The sequence below is a fragment of the Colossoma macropomum genome, unplaced genomic scaffold (assembly GCF_904425465.1).
Source record: "Colossoma macropomum unplaced genomic scaffold, Colossoma_macropomum, whole genome shotgun sequence".
Taxonomy (NCBI): Eukaryota; Metazoa; Chordata; class Actinopteri; order Characiformes; family Serrasalmidae; genus Colossoma; species Colossoma macropomum.
Window position 1 is genome coordinate 19,802,699 of NW_023494806.1, and position 21,149 is coordinate 19,823,847.

At 40.6% G+C, this 21,149-nt stretch overlaps 1 protein-coding gene and 1 long non-coding RNA gene across 2 annotated transcripts; one reads left to right on the top strand and one right to left on the bottom strand.

The window, feature by feature from the left end:
- Positions 1 to 11,122: 11,122 nt before the first annotated feature.
- foxn4 (forkhead box N4) lies at positions 11,123 to 19,496 on the top strand. Its single transcript, XM_036598353.1, is given in 9 exon segments — positions 11,123 to 11,187; positions 15,618 to 15,784; positions 16,090 to 16,238; positions 16,562 to 16,645; positions 17,168 to 17,289; positions 17,406 to 17,502; positions 17,897 to 18,104; positions 18,642 to 19,043; positions 19,226 to 19,496. Coding segments are annotated over 9 exon segments (1,545 nt in total). The 3' UTR covers positions 19,477 to 19,496.
- Positions 15,443 to 17,913, bottom strand: LOC118827131. The gene is made up of 2 exons (XR_005008844.1): positions 16,088 to 17,913; positions 15,443 to 15,765 (listed from the first exon to the last, which is right to left on the bottom strand). It is a non-coding gene; the product is annotated as an uncharacterized LOC118827131 (long non-coding RNA).
- Positions 19,497 to 21,149: the final 1,653 nt, after the last annotated feature.

The following is a 21,149-nucleotide window of genomic DNA, read 5'->3' on the forward strand; positions in this document are numbered from 1 at the left end:
AGCCTCTCCTCTCAGAGTGCCGCTCTGCTACGATGCCGGTCCCGTTACTGATCTTTGATTAGTGAAATACAATGATGCCTAATCACTCACTGCTCAGGCTCGCCCATTCTTTAGGTTGGAGCCTGATGGTGAATCAAGCTGTCACCATGACAAACGCCACTCCTCCGCACCACCACCCTCTCAGAGGCCAATGAATCGCGTGTGCTAACATCAAGTATGCCAACCTCAAGTGTGCTAACACCAAGGCGCAGTTGCCTGGTGTCTCTTTTCTTGCATTTGGAATAAAAAATATTGAATTTCTCTATTTGCAGCTACTGGCTTGCATGCTTGGAGGGAGGCAAACACTGTAGAAATTTCAGAGAGAGGCCTAGTGTCCAGTCTCAACACAGACAGCCTGTTTCAAAATAGGCTTTAACACACCCTTGGCCACTTGGCTTTGCCAGCTTAAGAGCTGTTCTATTAGTTTTTAAGCTTTAATGAAGTTTATTGGATGAGACAGATTAACAGGGGATTGTGACCATAAGTGTCAACTTCAGCAGGAAAACTTGACCAGAAATCAGATGCTTTTCAAACCTGAAAAAAATGGCAGACAAGCTATTTATAAGCTGTAGCAGCTAAACTACTTAAGTGTCTAATATTTCAAAACCATACCATTTGATTTCCTGTGTTCAGCCTGGGTGTTAAGTTACAAACTACTCTTACTTGTACTACTACTGTTATACATGACAGCTGATATGACTTCATTTTTCTGCTAGTTAGCAACCTAAAGGCACAGTTAACAACAACAAAACATAAGATAACTTCACCAATTTTAAAACAAAGCTTACAGCCAGACAAAGAAGTGATGCACAGAATTTATGCTTGTTATGCTCAAGTCACGTATATCACATCAGTACATTTTGCATTATAACGTTTACATGGCTAATTAGCTCACTGAGGCTAACCTATGATGTTATGCACTAGCCTATGTTGTTATACACTTCCACACTGAAATCTTGACCTGAGTCCAGAGTGGATATTGAATCTCCCATCAAATGAACTTGGTAGGGCGCTAATAAACATATCACACAAAGACTGTACTCTATAACGGATTGTATCAATCATTAGCATGACTGAAATCGTCTGCGGGTTTATGGTTTACTCTTACTCATCAGATGCTCTGTTATTTGATAGGCATTTTTGGACACGTTTGACAACTTTTCCTTAAACTTTGTCGATCACCCAAGATATGTTTGGTGTCCATAGTTTGCAGCTACAATTTTGCAATAAAGTTACAGGCCTAATGCACCTAATGTATGTAATGGGGGGTTATGCTAGTTAGCACCATGCCTAAATCATCATACACATGCATGAAACCCAGGGATGGATTAATGACCAGTGCCCAGGGGCCTCTGACTGCCAGGGGCCTTAACCCCAGGCCGTAAGCCCTGAGGCAGCTAAAGGATTGGGGACCGCCCACAGCAGATGTTGAAATTAAATGAACGATTAGCCTATGAATATATAACAACTAAATAAATGAAAAAAGTCAACAAGTTGTGCAGCGAATTTTCAAGCAGCAATCAAAATATAACTGGTATATAATTACAACAGCTAGCTAGCATGTAACTTCACATACACAGATTGGACAATTAACAAGTGAAACAGGAAAAATCTCACATTTTAGAGTACTCTGGATAACCAAACGTATTTATTACCTTTTTTTGGACACATTCTGAGAACAAAATAATTGGGAAAAAATCGTTATGCTTTGAAGAACTGAAGATAAGAGAAAAAAAGAGGACGACCGGGTACAAGATAAATGGAGACAATCAGAGGAATCATGAACCAGCCATTCAGAAGCCTGAAGACCAACACAGAAAATATTCTGAAGAAACACTATCCACATGGTTGTCAAGAACCAGAATTGATTTGACAGCACTTAATAATAATAATATAATCGGTCAGACGTCTGAGTAATTTTCTGTTAAATAAATGTTATGTACTATTTTTGTTCTTAATGGCCATTTTGACCAAAGAATAAATACCACTATACAGTACTGAACCATATTAGCCTTTATTCCTTCTATCCTGATTATTGGACAGTAATATTCCTCCCCATCATGAAAACATCATCTCCTGAAGTACAGTTATCATGCATACAGATGAGTCTTCTTCTTCTTCTTCAGTGAGATCCTCGACAGCTTTCCTCATTCACAGTTGTCCCACTGCCAAACTGCGTTGTCAGGGCTACCTCACACCTCTTACACCGCTCCCGCCCCACCCCCCCGGGCCTGTAATGCTTGTCCAACCTTAACAGGCTTTGTGCCGCCCGCTGGGCCCCGGTACCGCACGAGACTCGGCAAATCCCATTACACATGAGTCACAGCACTTGATTCTCTCATTAGAGATTCCAAAGAGAGAATAAGGGCGTATTATAACACGGGCTTTGCGGCGTTCCCACCGAAACATCCAACCACCTCTCCCTCTCGCTCTCTCTTACATTTTCAGATCTGCTCCTTGTCTCAAATCTCTGCTGTGTTTGGCTGTTTTTTATCGCCGTTCTTTCTCGTGAGAAGGTGCTACACTTATTCCCATAAAACAAACCTGCGCTGCTGTTTTCTTCATAACTATGTTGTAAATGCAGGTAAAAAAAACCCTTTAGGGCCCACACCTCAGTTTCTCACCCTCATAACTACACAACGTACAGTACTGTCCAAAATCAGACCACCGTTCATTTATATAATGTCCAGTCAAAAGGGACATTGTTATTTTCATGAGTTTTAATTTTTAGACTCATATAAAACAGAAAAAAATCTATTTAAAAGAAGCTTCACACCTCCACAGTTCAGTCCTAGAAGCTAGTTGATCATTTTCTGAAGTAATCAAACACATTCAGTGGTGTTGAGGTCTGGACTCTGGGGTGGTCAGTCCATTGTTCAGCTTCTTTGTTGAGTCGTCTTCTCACAGTGGAAGGATGGACAGAAACACCTGTGGATGTTTTCAGATCTGAAGCAGCTTGATTTTCTCCTCTCTCTCAGAGATGAAAGCTTTAAGTGCTGTTTATCTGATGGGGGCAGTTTTGGTGTCTACCATGTCTTCCAGGTGGTTGTTAGGAGGCACATTTTCTCTGTAGTTTTCAATCATTTTTTCAGTTTTGGAAACTCCTGATTTTTCACTTACTTTCTTTTGACTTTCTCCTTCCTTGTGCAAGTGGATTATTTTATAGCTAATCTCTTCAGAAATATCTCCCAAATTGGCTGAAAAGTAAATGAGTAAACAGTGGTATTTAACTAGCACAGATACATAAGACCAAGGAAGACCAATCATTTAGTCTGCTTCAAATAGCTAATATTTGTTTTTTAAACGTCTGGAGGAGATTTCTGATGCTAATTCTCTCTAAGAGTGTTTGAGTCTCTTTGAAAACACACTCTTGAACATAAGTGTATGTGTGTGTGTTGTGTCATCTTCAAAGAAATCAAAGGTGAACAGCTCTGACATGGACCAAAGACACACGGCAGGCTGTGTTGAATGGACGACGGAACTGGTGACAGACCCTCGCTGGCAGAGTGTGACGTTCACTGTGACCTGTGGACGTGACCAAAGGTCATGAGTGCGGTCAGGGGGTGACCCTACTGATGACCTCTTGGTGTGATGTCTCTAAAGGGATCACAGAAAGTGAATCTAAAGACCCTGCAAGAGGAGGAAAGCACAAGAGACTTTATTCACTCATCCACTCACTGCTGATGTAATGAGGATTTCATTCTTGTTCAGTTCATGGCTGCTGCAATGTGAACAACTTGTGAATATACACTGACCAAACCAAGCTGAGATAGTCCTATATGAACACTGTACATCTTAGGTTCTTAGGTAAAGCCCAAAAAAAAGAGGCCCATGGGCCAAAGTCAGGATGCAAAGGACGTTTGATTTGCCCCCTCCTCACCACCACAATCACAACTCCCCCCGATTTCACAACATTTAACACTGTATTTTAACAATATAAGTAAAGATAAATTACACAGCAAATTACTGTGAGGTCTATTTTGAGCTGTGCTGCACAGGATTATCGGAAATTACAGCAACTGATATTAAAAAAGGGTAAAATATTTTAACAAAAACGCATTTTAAGTGTTTGGTGTTTTAAAGACTTTTAAAGTTTTACATTTTTCCTAATTATTAAAATGCAAGAACACTGAGGTGTTAACTGATACTGTGAAACTGATACTGTGATATTGCCAGATATGCAGATATGTTGGTGCAAAATATAAGCAAAATTAAACATATATTCTTCTAAACATGGTGAATAAATATGTTAATTGGTGTTTTTATTTTATTTTCTTGTAAAATTCCATTTTTAGACATAAAAATTACAGTTTTGTCATTTTGGCACTCTTCTCCCAACAAATAGTATACTTTAACCCGCCAAGACCAAAAGTTTGGGCACCCCTGCCTTATAAGATGCTGTTATCGCTGATGATCATATGGTAATATTATATACATGTTTACTGACTACTAGTTTATTGAAACCAGTGGAGAAAATGTGTGGAAAGTGCAGATTTGGAACTTTCAACATTTGTGTTTATAAGTAGGAGATTTTTTTATCATTATGTTTAATTAGACACATTTTGGTCATTTTGAACATCAAAACAAAAAAATCAGAAGTGCAGACTCCAACCTGTTTGTACACATTTTGTGGAATGTATAATTAATTATGCAATTATGTAATTATATTTAAATAAAATACCAAAATGAAAATAATAGTGCTAGTCTTCTAATGGTCAACCCCTTAAATCTCCAGTCTTTATTATTCAGTAAATACTTAGAAAACAGTGTAAACTGGGCTACTCCTAAAGGAAAATTCCACCAGTCAATTTCTTCATAATTCAATTATTGAAATATAAACAAAGTCTATCCAAAAGCACCAGTGAACCTACATGTGTCTTCTGAGTTTATATATAGAATGTTGATGATGGTAAAATAGTGGAGACTCTGAAATAATACGTTTTCTTTGGGGACTTTTTTGCCTCACAACTCCCTGCATGTACCCCTCCACCAAAACCTTCTCAAAACCGTCGTAAAACTATCTCAGGCATCAGGCAGTGAATTCATAACCATTTCATGTAATAACTTTAGTAAGTTTCTCTAGAACAGGGCATTTCACACCAAACCACACTAAATGACTTTCGTTTACATCTTAAGTGGAAATTTAGAAAAAACGGTGGACACCCCATGAAGATTGGACCAGCTAGTGACTCCTGGCCATTTAAGGGATTACTCAACTGCACATCTGTGCACGATCAGATCGTGGTTGGTTTCCAGGAGATCCATGTCAGCCAATAAGATTTAAATCATTTACTAAATCATCACTACACGACCGTAATCCTGATTTTCGTCCAGTGGAAACAGGCCCAGTTATTCACTACTATACTGGCACTCAGAGACCAGCCGGCCCGTCACTGACCTTTTCACCTCTCCACGGTCTGCCAGGCAATCAGTCTGGGTCCTCTAACCCACTGAGCCACATTTACACAGAAAACAATTCAAAGCGTCAGCTCTGTTTTGCTTCTCTGCCATCCCTGCTTGGCCCGGGTGGCCACCGCTTCCTTCCTGTGGGCAGGAGGTCACTGCGGGTCATGCTCTAGCCTGGGCAACACCGATCCTTCGTCCAGCGAAGGGAAAGATGGAGGGAGATGACCTCTTTCTGCCTGTGCTTGTGTTTGGGCCTGGGAGTGAAAACAAGAGCACTGTGATTTTGTGATTATAGGTAATTATTTGGGATTATGTGGAGGACAAGGCCATTGAAGAGCTTTCTTAAGCTACAGGGAGCCCTGAATGAGGACGGCTCCTCTGAATGCACGGTAAACAATAACACAAGGAGGGGATTAACGCTTAGACAGGCACTAGTAGACCACTCCAGCCTCACAGCCCACACCCGTAACTACATTAACATGCCCACATATGGTTCAGTATTAATCAAACTACAGCTGCTAGTGCAAAATACACTGTGTGTCCAGTTCCTTCTGAAATGAGGGGTGTTAATAGTGAGTTTGTCCCCCTTTGCTGCAGTAACAGCCTCTACTGTTCTGGTGAGGTCAGGTACTGATGTTGGATGGTCAGTTCTGGATCTCCAACTCATCCCAAAGGTACTGGATGGAGCTCCATCACTCCAGAGAACACAGTTCCACTGCTCCACTGCCCAATACTGGGGGGCTTTATACCCCTCTAGCCCACGCATGGCATTGAGCAGGTTTACCTTAGGCTCATGTGTGGCTGCTCCAGCGTCCCATTCTATTAATGCTTTTCTATGGAGATTATACAAGCTGTGTCAGCAGTGGGTGAGCCTTAAAGGGCCCATATCCTACACGCTTCTTGCAATTTTTTTTTCTCCTGAGATTCTCTGAGACATCTGTGTGGATTTACATACCAGCCATTTTACATCCATTCCACCTTCTTTTTATTCTTTACAATTAAACAGGCTGTTTTTGTTACTGTACCTTTAAGAGTAATATATGTAAATGAGCTCTCTTTTGATTGTGCTGTATTCAAAATGCAGTCCAGGCTAAAACCTCCTTAGTTCAGTGTGAATGGGTGGAGCTAAATTGCTAGAGGCTGAATAGTTAGATAAATGTAAATGTATAGTTTTTTGTGACATCACAAAAACAGTGAATTTGAAATGAATTTAAATGAATTATATGGACTGTACAGTATGTAAATCAAATCTATATCCAAATGTTTTATTTCAAAAAAAGAGAAAATTCAGTTCCCTGTGATATGGGCCCTTTAAAGTAACTGAATCTTCTGATTAGAAGGGCTATTTGGATACTTTTGGACACATAGTATATCAATTAAGCTAAGTGTGATCAAAATGTGGTCAAAGCTGATAATGTCTAGGTAATTCAGGGTAGATTTTGGGTCTTATTGAGCTTTTGCAACATCATGCCATTTGATTTGGCCAGAAAGTGACCATAGTCCCCCCACCTCTTCGCCCAAGGAGAGTACAAAAACAATTTCATACAACGTTGGCATATTAAAATTCTTTTTTTTTTTTTTAAGATTTTATTTCTGTAGTACTTTTATTCACAAAACATTATAAATAATGTAAAAGTATTTTTAAAGAGCCCAATTTGTCTCACTTATCTTTTTATTTGTATACTGATTTGTCCATTTGTCCACAAACACAGCATTTTGGCCCTCCAAGACATTTCTGAGGTAGAGACAAAAAGAAAGCCATATTCCAGAGTATTTCTCTATAATCACATTCCTACAGCAGTGATAGCGTGTAGTCAGCTTCAGAAAGCCTGTCCACATGTTTTAAACAGGAGGGAGACTAATAACTGTGTAGGACCATCATGAAAACAAGGAAAGCACTTCATATTGTAGTTTAGTCAGATCAGGCTGTCGTGCATGTAAACAGAACTACTCTCCGATCTACAGAACAGCACTGTTTACCAATCATGCTCTGTATTAACCCTCCGCAGGCCTTTTAGCTCACAGCTCCTACACAGTCCCTCTTATCTGAGGGGTTTGAGAATGAGCTGATGAGTGGAATCAGGTGTGATAGACACTATTTCAAACAGCAGGTGCACTTTTAATGATTTTTTTATATTTTAAGATTGTAGCAGGGGATTGTGTGTGTTTCTTTTTACTGTTATCATATAATTATCATTTTTTAATTTTTTATGTTTATTGATTTTATTAAGATATATGGTGAACGGGTGTGTGGATTTACGTTAAATATATCATTTTTATTTAAGTGTACATTTGATTACATCTTAACCATTTAATGCAGAAAATTAGAAAATTTGGTGGAATTCCCCTTTACGTTAAGACGCCACATACTTACAGTGTGCTGTAAACACAGTGTTAGTAAACGCTGCACAGGCTGAGGCTGTGGGGGAAGCAGGCGTTAGGGCCCTGCGGAGGAGCCCGGGAGGGTGTCTCTTTTTGTCCGTTGCAGCTCGTGCATTGATTGTGTCCATTGTGAGTTCGGAGCTCCACCATCTGTAATGTCCCATGTGGCTCGAGTCAATTAACGTCGCGCGCTTCCCTCAGGATTAAAAACGTTTAAAATCGCAATGAGAGAAAAACACGCACAGCGGTCCGATAAACACCGGGTTTGACCAGGCTGGACTTAGTTTAGCCCCGAACTTAGTCTGAGTCAGAACCTGCCGTCCCACCTTAAACGGTGGAACCACCTTAAACGGTCCACCTTAAATGGTGATGCAGAGCCAGAGTGTAAGTGCTGCGCCATTTAAGGTGGAGCGGTAGGTTCGGACAGAAGGCGGACTCCAGCCGGGTCCGTGTTCAGGAGGGATGCAGTAAAGCAGTAACTGATCAATCTTTATTATTTATTACTTATCAACCCATCATCACGCACGTGCGCATCATCTACAGTCACTCTCCAGAATAAGAGTGTGGTGTTTTCCCGCTGACTCACTGAACCTCTCTCTCCTCTCTCCTGTCTCTCTACACCTCCTCACGCGGCTCTCCGCTCCCGCAGCCCCGCGCCGCTCGCGCCTCTTTTTCCCGCTGCAGCAGCCGCGCGCGCAGCAACGGCGCGAGGAGGGAGGTGTGTGCGTGTGTGTGCGTGTGCATGTGTGTGCGTGTGTGTCTGTGTGTGGGTGTGCGTGTGCGTGTGTGTGAGTGTGTTTGTGTGTGCGCGCGCGCGCGCGCGTGTGTGTGTGTGTGTGTGTTTAGCGCTCTGACACACTCAGTGTTGTTTTTGGTCAGTTTTTGGTTGCTCAGGGCTGCAGGTGCGCGCGAGTGAAACTGACCGCACAGCAGCTTCTCTGGAGAGGAGTGAACAGAGTGAACAGAGAGACTGCTGTGATTTTTTTATTTCATTTTACAAAGTTTTAGTGTTTTTATGGAAGTTTAATCTTTTAAAAGCGCATATTTTTATTTTTGATTAATTTTTAAAAAACTGAGTTTACATTTTTTTGTAAAAAATCTACAGAAAGAACAGACGTTTTTTAAAGTGTGAAAAATTTACTTATTTGATATTTTATTATTTTTTATTGATCTTTTTTACTTTTATTTATTTTTTAGAGAAATCTAGCGCTGAAAATGCTGTAAATGTTGTAAAGGTCCTGCTTGTTTTTTGTATTTTTTTTAAACTGTGATTTTATTTTGATTTTTTTATTATTTGCACTGTTTCCCACAGTCTGATACTTTTATCTGCTTTTAAATATTTTAATCATTTTTATTTTTATTTTGTTATAAATCTCTGTACAGTCAGCGCTCCAGTTTTAAGGTTTATCTTATTTTTTGTTGTTTATCTACAGTAAAAGTCTCTCGCTGCTCTCTGTACAGACAGAGCAGCATTTTAAGATTTTTGTTATTATTTTTATTATTTATTTTCTGATTTAAGTCTCTGTACAGTCAGTCAGAGCCGCGCGCTCTCTGCAGCTGTCAGAGCTCGCGCCCTCCTCCTCTCAGTGCGCACGCGCGGAGCTGCGCGGGGAGGGAAATTTAAAAAACGGTTTTTTGGAGCTCGAGCGCCTCGAGACCGACCGGAGAGCAGCGGCGGAGCGAAACGGAGAGCAGCGGCGGAGCCAGAGCGGGTAAGAGAGACACACAGGGGGCTTTTTATACCGAGTACGAGCTTTACTGAGGGGATACTGAGGAAGACGCGGGTCAGCGGACCCGTTTAGCCCGGGTTACGTCCGGTTCTGGTTCGGGTTCGGGTTAGCTTAGCTCGCTGTGCTAAAGCTCAGCCACATCCACCTGCCTTCATCCCACACGGGCACGGCGAGACCGAGCCGGGTTCATATATGGAGACGATGCTCCTCTGTTACTCGGCCACTGTACTGCGTAACCCGGTCTAATTTAATTTGGACACAACCTGAGTTTTTCAAACAGAGCCTGAGTTTATCACGCTCACATTTAGGCTGCGTCCACAACCGCACTGGTCTGATAAACCCTTAAAATGCTTCTTCAAGGGTTCTTTTGTAAAGAGAATGATTGAGTTCTAGATAACAATTTCATGCTTAAATGGTTCTTTGCATGGTGAAATGGTTCTTTACAGTGATTGAGCATTGAGAATGTGTTGTATGTGGTTCTATATAGGATCCTTTTTGAAAAAAGGGTTCTGCTGTTGCATACAATCTTGACGTCATCACAACAGCAGAACCCTTTTTGGTGCTAGGTTACACAGAACCGTTTCACCATGCAAAGAGCCATTTAAGCACGGAATGATTCTGTATAGCAGTCATGTATCTGAATAGAACCATTCTCTTTACTGAAGAACCCATTTTTTAACAGAACCGTCTTCTTTAAGTGTGTATGTATATTACACCAATGAATGGACTTATTATGATGGTGTATTAGTTTTGACACACAATGTAATGCGGTAGTATGTGGATTAGGACACAGCCTTAGCCTGCTGATCACAGAGGACCAACATTAACATTACTGATTTAACAAAACAACAGAAAATCTGAACCTGGTTGTGAGTAAAAGCGAATGAAATTAAATGGTTATTATTAGATGCTCATTCGAGATGTAACATTATAGAATTTCATCACCAACCTGAACAAAATCTGTAGCATTTTTCCTTATTATACTAAATATAGTGATATTCTGTGCAAATTAAATGTTACATTAACTTAAGTCAGTTAAGTACTTACACAAAGTGATTACGCTGATGTAACGTATTCATGTGGAGCCTGTGTACACAACTGAGTCAAGTGCATGTAAAACAACCTTTAAGCAAGTGTAGCTGTCGGGTGTGAATGTGTTAATAACATAGAGCCTCTCAATGTCTCAAACTTCCTTTATTCACTAAACAATGTGTCAAATAACTGACAAATAACTTTGTCAGTATTTTCCATTATGAACAGAACCAGACAGTCAGCTCTGAGAAGCATTTCTCCTCTATACATTCAGGATATTAGTTCTCTGCACTTCGTTGGCTGCAGTTTCCTAATAGACTATCATTATGAAGAGAATGAGCTGTTCAGACTTTAAAATGGGGTTTAATAAATTAATGTAATACCTTTTCCAGTTGTTTTGTCACATACTCAGATTACAGCACACTACAGTTTGAGTATGTGTAGCACAGCTCCTTAAAAAAGAGGTCTGTGTGTTTGTAATGAGGATGAATGTCGTATTAAAGTCTGAGGTTTGTGTATTTCTCCTGTAGGAAATGATAGAAGGGGCTTTTCCACACAGGATGGCAGGACTGATGGAAAACTCAGCTCAGGACTACAGGTACAGTTCACTGTACTACCGCATTTACATTTCCTTTAGTTATTTATTGACTTATTAATTTATTTATTCATTCTTTTTTGTTTCGTCTTCTGTAAACTGATGAGGGGATAATTCGCTGCATATGCTTGCTTACATTTTTTCCTTAATTTTTGGGCTTTTCAAAATGTTTTAACGTATAAACTGGTGGGTTTGAGAGGCTGATTTCTTTTTTTTACTGTTGCACAGATCAGAGTCTAGATTATCTAAACTGGTGGAGGGGTTTTCAGTGTGAATTCTCACTGTACTATTTAAAAATAATGTGCGAAGGTGGTTTTGGGAGACCTACACACTTAAGAGATTGTTCTTCACTCAACATTCAAAGAACGCTTTGCATGATTAAAGAGTTCTTTTCATTATAAAAGTGTTTCTCAGATTCATAGAGAATTTGTTCTAGGTGGTTCTATATAGAACCTTTTTGAAAATGGTTCTATATGGCACCAAAAAAGGGTTAATCTATTGTTAAAAGCTTGACATTATAACAATAGAAGAACACTTTTTGGTGCTACATAGAACCATTTTTAAAAAGGTTCTATACAGAACCATCTACAGCACATTCTAAGGAACCCTTTCATGATGCAAAGAACCCTTTAATCATGCAAAGTGTAAGTGAACCCTAGAAGAACCATCACTTTTAAGTCTGTAGCACAGAATGACAGCATTTAGAAGAGCACATCATCATATTAACACTGACCCATTTTAAGTGTATTTTAAACAGCTTTTGCAAGTTTTATGGATTAAAAACAGATTAAAAAACAAATTATTTGAGTTTTTTTATCTTTAAGAAGTTATATTTACGTTTTAGGACGTCGACTGTAAACGACTGTTCATGTGAGAGGCAGAGTGTTTTGTGCAGACATTAAGGAGTGGGAGAATGCGCCGTGTTTGGCTCTGAATGGAGCTGTCAGAAAGCATCAGCTCTGTTTACGCGCCTGCTGGGGGCGCGCAGCCCCTCTCTGTCAGGAGAGAGGAGAGAGGAGGAGGGGGGCAAACTGAGAATCTCCCTCCATCCATCCTCTCCAACCCCCCACCCCCCCCCACACACACTTTTTCCGTGGATACTTAACGGTTTGCAACACTGAGCAAATCATTTTTTCTCTCTCTCTCCTTCCATTCTCTCTCTCTCCTTCCATCCAACTTCACTCTAATTACCGTGAACAAATCTTACAATACGCAGCTGGGTTTACAATGAGACGTCAGAAATGCAAATAAGTACCAGGATGTGGCCCCCCCACCCCCCCCAGTGCCCATCCTTGATTATCCCAAATTCGTGTTATTGTTATGAATTATTTAAGAATCACAAAAGACATCCTCGACCCTCCGGACCTCCACAATTAGTACAGCACAATGAAGAGTGTTTTATAAATCACTATATTCATTATCCTCATTATATTTGTGCATCATCAGAAACTGGACCATGAACGGAACCGTTTGATCCGGGTGTGGCAGAACGCAGGCGAATGTAGCGCATTGTTGCTGGGTTTTGGGACGAGGCGAATTAAGATTTCATTACAGGTTAAAAATCTGGATCGTCAGGGTTACAGTTTTTGCTGTCGCTCACTGTGAACAGCAGGTCGCAGCAACAAGTGTGACTGTGGTGTAACATCAGATTGGCTGTCGTTTTCGTGCCAGAATCAGCCCCAGAACATCTGCTGGATCCACATGGTATTTTGAGGATTGGTGCCAAGCATTTAGTACGTTAAAGACCAGAACGCTTTATGGATGTCTTCACTGGACAGAGCGGGTTTACATGTATAGCAGGCAACTGAGTTTTAATGGGAGAATCAAACCTACCCGTTCTGTTTCGGGCTTTAGGCTTTAGTTTCAATTTTAGTTTTAATTAATTTAATATATTTATAGCTATGCATTTGTCTGGAATTTGACTTAACAGTTTGTTCAGCAACACTGATAAAATTTCTTTTAGGCTTGAATTACTGACGTTATTACAATTTTACCAATATGTAACATTTGGACAAACATTTTATTATAAATTTTTCATCATATTTTTCACAAACAAGAGTTGGTCCTAATGAGGACTAACGACTGCGATGACAATCTGTTAGAAATCTGTTACAGTCGTACGAACGGTACAACGTTCCCGAGGCGTTCGCCAGGTGTCATTCAGCTGGGAGGCTTTTGTGTAATGACACTTACAGGGTGGAAACAGCTGTTAAACTACGCGTGTAAGTGCGGTTGCAAGGTGTCTTCTTTTTGCGGTTCAGGGCAGGAAATCCTACTTCAAAGCTCAGAGGAATAAAGGATAAGTTGCCTGGGCGGTGTAAAGTTTCACTTGAGCGAGCGCATGTTCTTCAAGGGTTCTTTAGTAAAGGCAATAGTTGCATGCAGAACCATGACAGCTTAATTCTGAGCTCAATGTATTTTATTTTAACTATTATTTTTTTATTATTCAGAGGTGACAAAACTCATATTCCAGCAGAAGTATTGTTACTTCAGTGAAATAATGACTGTGATGAAAGTAAAAGTATCGTAGATAGAAGTACAAAAGTTGCAGCTTAAAAAACTACTTAAGTACTGTGCAACTTAAAGAACATTAGGTTATCCAGCATCTAGAATAGGAACTGAAGTTTGATTAACAGTGTGACCAATAGCACAGCAGCACAGATGTCAGTACAAATGTAATATAATGAAATTAAACATGAAAAATTATGTCTGCATGTGACAAAAAGGTTAACAGAATGAAAAAGTAGTTTCCTCTACTATTTTACTTGAGTATCATTTGAAAATACTCCAAAATATTTACTAAATTACATGTAACAGTAAATTGATCTACTATTATTATGATTATTGAGTATAATGTCCATGATCAATAACCTATTTTTATATAGTGGTGCTATATAGAGGTTATAGATACACTCTTAAAAAAGACGGTGCTTCAAGGGTTATTTAGTAAAGAAAATGGTTCTATGTAGAACTATGAATACTGAAAGAACCCTTTGCATGATGAAAGGGTTCTTTGCATCATAAAAAGGTTCTTGGAAATTGATGGAAAATGTGCATGCATGTGCTATAAATGGTTCTATATAGAGCCTTTTTGAAAATGGTTCTATGTAGCACCCCAAAAGGGTTCTTCTGTTGTTACAAGTTTGACATTGTAATAATAGAAGAACACTTTGGGTGCTTTCCATCAATCTGAGCAACAATTTCATAATGCAAAGAACCCAATCATGCAAAGGGTTCTTTGAGGTTTCCTCGTTCTATATAGAACCATTTCCTTTACTAAAGAACCCTTGAATCACCATCTTTTTAAGAGTGTAGTTCTATAAAGCACCAAAAAGCCTTTGTTGTTGCTAAGTCAGAACCTTTGGTACTATACAGAACCCTTTTTTGGCTAAAGTGTGGAGCCCAAGGCCGTGTCCCCGGTCTCCCCTCTCCAATGATGTAATTTATTCAGGTGACAGACTGAGAGTGCTCCTTCTACTACCCCCCCTAAACTACCCCCTCAGGCACTGTCTACTGCCCTGTGTGCAGGGGGAGGGGGCAGAAGGCAGGGTTCGGGTGGAAAGGGACAGGGAAACAGATGGCATCCTATTTGTCCGAGTTGTGTGAGGCCTGTCATTCCAGCAGATTAATGCAAGGGGTTGGTTAAAAAAAAAAACGGTAGAGACAATCAAGGAAGGGTCTGGAGGAGGGGAGGAGGGGCGGGGGGGAAAACAATGGTGCCACGTGCCGGGCTGCAGATTTGTCGTTTGGGACACAATAGGTGATCATTTTTCAATAGGGCTGGACCAACTGTTGCAGACAACGTGTGCCCCATAACCATGTTTCAAATGATCTCACGCGTTGTTTACATACGATTCAGCCAATCGCGGAGAGGCAGGCCGTGGTCACCTGACTGCAGTTAGAGATTTTGAGTGTGGGGGGGTGGAGGGGTACCACAGTGTCCCCCGACCCACAAAATAACCGAAAAAGTGAGGGTTGTCATAGCGACCCCAATTATTGGGCTGAATGGTGAGTGAGTGCAGGGACGTCTGGAGAGGATTCAAGAGCCTCTCCTCTCTTTATTCTCTCTCTCCACTCTTCTCCTCTCTGAAGTGCATTACTTCCCTCATTCCATATTACTTTATTTTTTTAATTACACAGTGTAGGACTGATGGAAAGAGCTCTGTTTTGATGTTCTCTGCCACAATGGAGGTATTCTTCCAGTTGTTTAATAAGGGTGATATTACTAAACATTTCAAATAACGTCAATTTCATGATGAAAGCTTTTAGTTTATGTTTATTTTGTCGGGGAACATTACTCTGAAGAGACAAAAGAGTTAGCTGACTGGCTAATTTACATCTGATAACAGGCCTTTTCTACCAGCAGCTGTTTTAATCCCGGCTGATTTGAAAGTGTCAGTTGGTCTAAGCGGCGCTGTGTTCTGTCTCCGAAGGCTGTTGACCACAGACCCCTCCCAGCTGAATAAAGATGAGCTCCCCAGTGACCTCCAGTCTCTGTCCTGGCTGACTTCAGTGGACGTTCCCCGGCTACAGCAGCTCGGCCCGGGACGACCCGACTTCAACGTCTCCGCTCAGAACAGCCTGCTGGAGCAGCAGACAGGTCAGAGGAAACACTAAGAGAGGAATCACTCCTTCAGAGCCGTTGTTTAGAATATAGAATATTTATCTCCAATATTTTTTTACAGGTGATTTAATGTGTATTGATAAATCAACATAGTTTTAAAGTGTAATTCTAAAGTTAACACCATTATAAATAATACTATATATATATATATATATATATATATATATATATATATATATATATATATATATGAGACTTATTTTCAGATCAGAAAGTTATTTTAGGATAAAATAATACAGAATATAATATCATGATTTTAAATTCTGATTAAAAACCTACAGCCCAGATGAATAATATGACGGTAGCAGGAGGAGCAGCTTCCATGATCCATCTGCAGAGCAACATGCAGCACAGCCCGCTGGGAATGAACAGCGTAAGTAACACCCAGCGACCTGACGGATATCGAACATGCTTTTAAAGGAACACTCTAGCATTTTTCAATCTAATCTCTATCTGTGCATCAGTATCCAACTGTTGATCATCTCGGACAATAATATGGACGATTTCCTTTTACGGAAACGAACATAAACCTGGAACTCACCGACAACTGCGCACTGACTTCTATTATAGGTGTTTTTCAAGTCAGTGGGTTTTCTGTTCTTTTGGGAATTACTGTCCATGATCCATGACTGTATACTGCAGATATGCCAGATAGAGATTAAGCACAAAATGTTGGAGTGTCAGTGTGCTTTGGGGTTCAGATTCATACCTGTGCTAATGTGAGTGCTGTGTTGTGTTTCCCAGATGCCTCAGTTCTCTCCTGGGTTCCCTTGTCCTGCCTCCGTTTACCAGGCCTCCTCTCAGCAGGTGCTGACCTTTTCCCAGGCCAACCAGCAGGTACTTGAGATAATTAAACAATTGTTTACGCGCACCGATACCAGACCAGTCCTTGAGGGAAATGGCTCTGCGTGGTTTCTCATCCTTGATTCTGGAGATGTAAGCAAGGCTGGGTTTGATTTCATCTATTTCATCTATCTGATAAACCTGATCAAGCCTCTAGGTCTTCAGGAACACCTGAATATTGGAGTCAATGGCTCATGTTTATCTTAAAATCAGTGCTTTTAAAAGCTATGTAAAATGCCTTCTTACTCTTTGACTAACGTAGACCAATTTCGGGAGATCATTATCATTAGAGATAATTAGGTGTTGAGAAGATAAACTATGTATAGTGGCGTACTGCATCATAACTATGAGTTATGCTAATTATTAAGCCCTACGTTTTGCCACTTGTGAGCTATTGTACATCATACTTTGAGAAAGGGTGGTTTAATGTTAGAACTGGTAGATTAACCAATTAACAGTTAAACTGAGCACAGAAAATATAAATTATAACACAGTCTGTCTCTGTGCTGTCTCTAGTGTTCCCCTGGAGGACTGTACGGTGGTTATAACAGCCAGGGCCTGTTCCCCCAGCAGCGCATCCCTCCACACAGCCAAGACCTGCAACCCAAATCCTTCCCCAAACCCATTTACTCCTACAGGTAAGCGGCTGTCTCTAGGAGAACAAGGCCTAAAATTTCATATCTGATCTAGATTAGGAATATCTTTCACATAGCAGTGTCTAATGTAAAGTCTACCATCTCTTCATTTTCCCAAGTTGCCTGATTGCTATGGCTCTGAAGAACAGTAAGACAGGCAGCCTCCCAGTCAGTGAAATCTACAGCTTCATGAAAGAGCACTTTCCATACTTTAAGGTAAGCTTTTAAAGTTCAAGAGCAGGTGAAAGCAGTTTTTTTTGGACTTTCCTTCATCTAGCACACCTGACTGAGCGCATAATAACTAACAATAATAATAATTACTCCATATGTTTTGGGTCAGATGTGCTAGTGTGGAAAACACAAACATTTGCAGGGCATGGATTATTTAGCACTGACTTTAGGAACCACTGTGTTATAGGCTTTCAGAAGAAGGCTTGTACAAGCATTATCTCTTATATGGTGGTGTTGTCTCGCAACAGAGAAAAATCCTCTTTAAAAATGACCAGTATTCTTCAAAAACTAGCAAAAAAAAGTCAAAAATCTAAAATTTTTGTATCAGATGACAAACACTTGACAAACATGTACTTTTCTGTGTGACTGTGATTCTCAGACAGCACCAGACGGCTGGAAGAACTCAGTGCGACACAATCTGTCTCTAAATAAATGCTTTGAAAAAGTGGAGAACAAGATGAGCGGCTCATCACGGAAGGGCTGCCTGTGGGCGCTGAACCCCGCCAAGATCGACAAGATGGAGGAGGAGATGCAGAAATGGAAACGCAAAGATCTGCCGGCCATCCGCCGCAGCATGGCCAATCCAGGTCAGTGTCTCAACTCCATACTGACAGGTTTTCAGAGATGATGATTTTGTTTATTTTTTACAACTAACCAAAATATAGTGAAAAACTAGATATTTTTGCTAATAAAACATATAACTAGTCTGTGTATAAGGTTAAGCGTTGTTCTAAACACATTATTCAGGTGCTACATTCTTGTAAGGCACTGGGTAGTGAAGAGCAAAGCAGATGCCGTACAAAATGCAAAATCACAGAAATTGTTGGACTTTGAAATATGGTTCAGTGGTACGGTGAAAAATGGTATGATTCCATGGTGGTATATGGTGTTTACTTTCCACAGTACGACTTCAAATATGATACGCCACTTAAAACTGCAAGTATATGTGGCATTGTTGTGTTAAACTGTAAAAAGCATTACTGACTACAAAGCAGGTGACGAGTCAACTTTTAGTTGAAAAATTGGCTTTTTGGTTGTCTTAGTAAATTCTTAGTTAAAGGCAGCACATTTTTTTCTCCATTACAAAAAACTTCTTTCTGACTTCACCCCATAACGTTCTTTAGACGAACTGGACAAGCTGATCACAGACCGGCCGGAGAGCTGTCGGCGAAAACCGCTGGACCCCGGAATGACCCACTTACCCAGCTGTCCTCCGGGGGCTGCTCTGTCCGTTCCAGCGCAGCCTCAGCTTCAGCCACAGCCGGTGGTGACGCTGTCCCTACCGTGCCTGCCCATTCACCAGCAGCTCCAGCTGCATCTCCACAGTCAGTCCCGACTGGCCCCAGCGTCTCCAGCCCCGGCCCAGACTCCTCCACTCCACACGGTACCGGACCTCGCCAACAGCAGCCCCCTGCACCAGCACCCGCCGGCCAAACAACAGCCCCCTGACGTCTACACCGTCCACAGTGATGCCCACTCGGAGGTGGACACGCTGGACCCAAGCATCATGGATTTCGCTTTGCAAGGTTTGTGTTTCATAAATTTTAAATCTAGTTTTCGGCATTAAATTTGTAAATATTACTTGTTCTTGGATTTTATTTCTTATCATATTATCTAACACAATATTTTAATATATTCTGGGGGTCATTCATTCATTGTAAATGAAAATCACTTACAGCATCTTTAAATACACCTTTTCTGCCTGTAGGAAACTTGTGGGAAGAGATGAAGGACGACAGCTTTAACCTGGATGCTCTAGGAACGTTCAGTAACTCTCCTCTCCGTTTGTCTGACTGCGACCTGGAGGCGGTGAACCTGACGCCAGTGTCCAGTGCAGCGGGACTGCCCTACTCAGACCTGCAGGTGACCAGCGTGTACACCTCCTACAGCACACTGGACGGCCTCTCAAACCAGTACATCAGCGCACAGGGCACCAGCAAACCCATCATCCTGCATTAAAACACCTACTGAACAGGAAACAGGCAAAACAAGCTTTACTCCAAAGGACCAGCAATGAAGACAACTGTGGCTTTTCATTTTTATTTCCGTTTAATTAAGACTGTGGCTTGTATGGTGAGCCAGATATTAAGGCAGCTGAAAAGCACAGACAAAGTATTTTTCTGGACGGCTTTAGCTGAATGAACTCTACACTACTACGATGAGGCATCATGGTGATAACACATCTTTGCCAGTAAGATGGAGCCTCTGGAAAGCTGATTTTTAAAACTGAAACACAAAGAAACATCTGCCACCATCAGTTTCTGTTACTGAAAAAAAAAAGAAAAGATAAATGGAAAAATTCTGGAAAAGAAGGGAAAACAGTCGGACTAATGGCTATGTACATATGGGTGCTCCAAACAGAACTCATCAGAACAATTTTTGCTGAAATACATTTTGTTTGCAGCACTTTTTTTGTTTGCGCAAATAACAGTATTTTTCCCATTAATGATGCAAGTGTGTACGTATTACAGGCAGCTCACAAAATTCCCTGCGTAGTGCGAGCAAATCCTACTCAAGCCAATTACTGTGGGGAAAAAAAGGGAAAACGTGGTGCATGGACACCTTGAGATGTTCCGCAAAGATTTGAGCCTTTAAACAAGCTGTTTTAAAAGAGGGATCGACTGTTCTTATTTTTCACTGTTTGCATGTTTATGTTGTAACTGTAGTTTGTGTGTCTTTTGTTGTATTGTGATAGATGGCAAATGTACTTTGTAATTATTGTTTATTATTTATATTTATAAAAGAGTTGGAGTGGGGCACAAATGATTTTTTTAAAATGTATACATCAAAATATTTCCAAAATGACTGCTAGCAGTGAAAACTCATGGCAAACTCTTATGTGGAAAAGGGGAATTCCACTGATTTTTCAAATTTTCTGCATTGTTAAATAGTTAAGATGTAAACAGAGTCATTCGGAGTGGTTTGATGTGGTTCTAGAGAAACTTACAGAGTCAGAATTGTTCACAGTGGTGGTGATAGGAACCGGACGTCCACCTCTAAAAGCCCTCTCACAGAAAGGTACTACATGAAATGGTTATGAATTCACTGCCTGATGACTGAGACACTGTTTTATGACAGTTTTGAGGCCTAAAATGTATTTTTAAATACCTTCATGGTAAAGAGGTACATGCAGGGCATTGTGAGCCCACAAAGAAAGCTTATATTTTCAGATTCCCCACTATTTTTCCGTCATCAACACTCCAGATAAAGCTCAGAAGACTCGTGTAGGTTCACTGGTGGTTTTGGATAGTAAATAAAACAGCTATATTTGTGTTGTAGTCATGGCGATCCCTGGTTCCTATCACCACCACTGTAAAGAAATCTGAGTTTCTACAATCAACCAACACTCTGAATCACTCTGTTTACATCTCAGCCACTTTGAATCCTCCTTCAAAGTGCTGATCGTGAATCACTGCAACTGGCAGGCCAGTTTCTAAATGCCCCAAAATCTTTAAAAACTTGTGCTTGCCAAGTTCTCTGAGCTTTGGCGGAGTTTAATGTGTTTTCACTGATTCCTAAAGATGTTTTTAAGAACAGAGACCCGCAACAGTACTGACGACACTGATGTCAACCTACATCACAAAGACAGCCACAATAACCGACAGCAGCTACTGCTATACCTTTCAGAAATA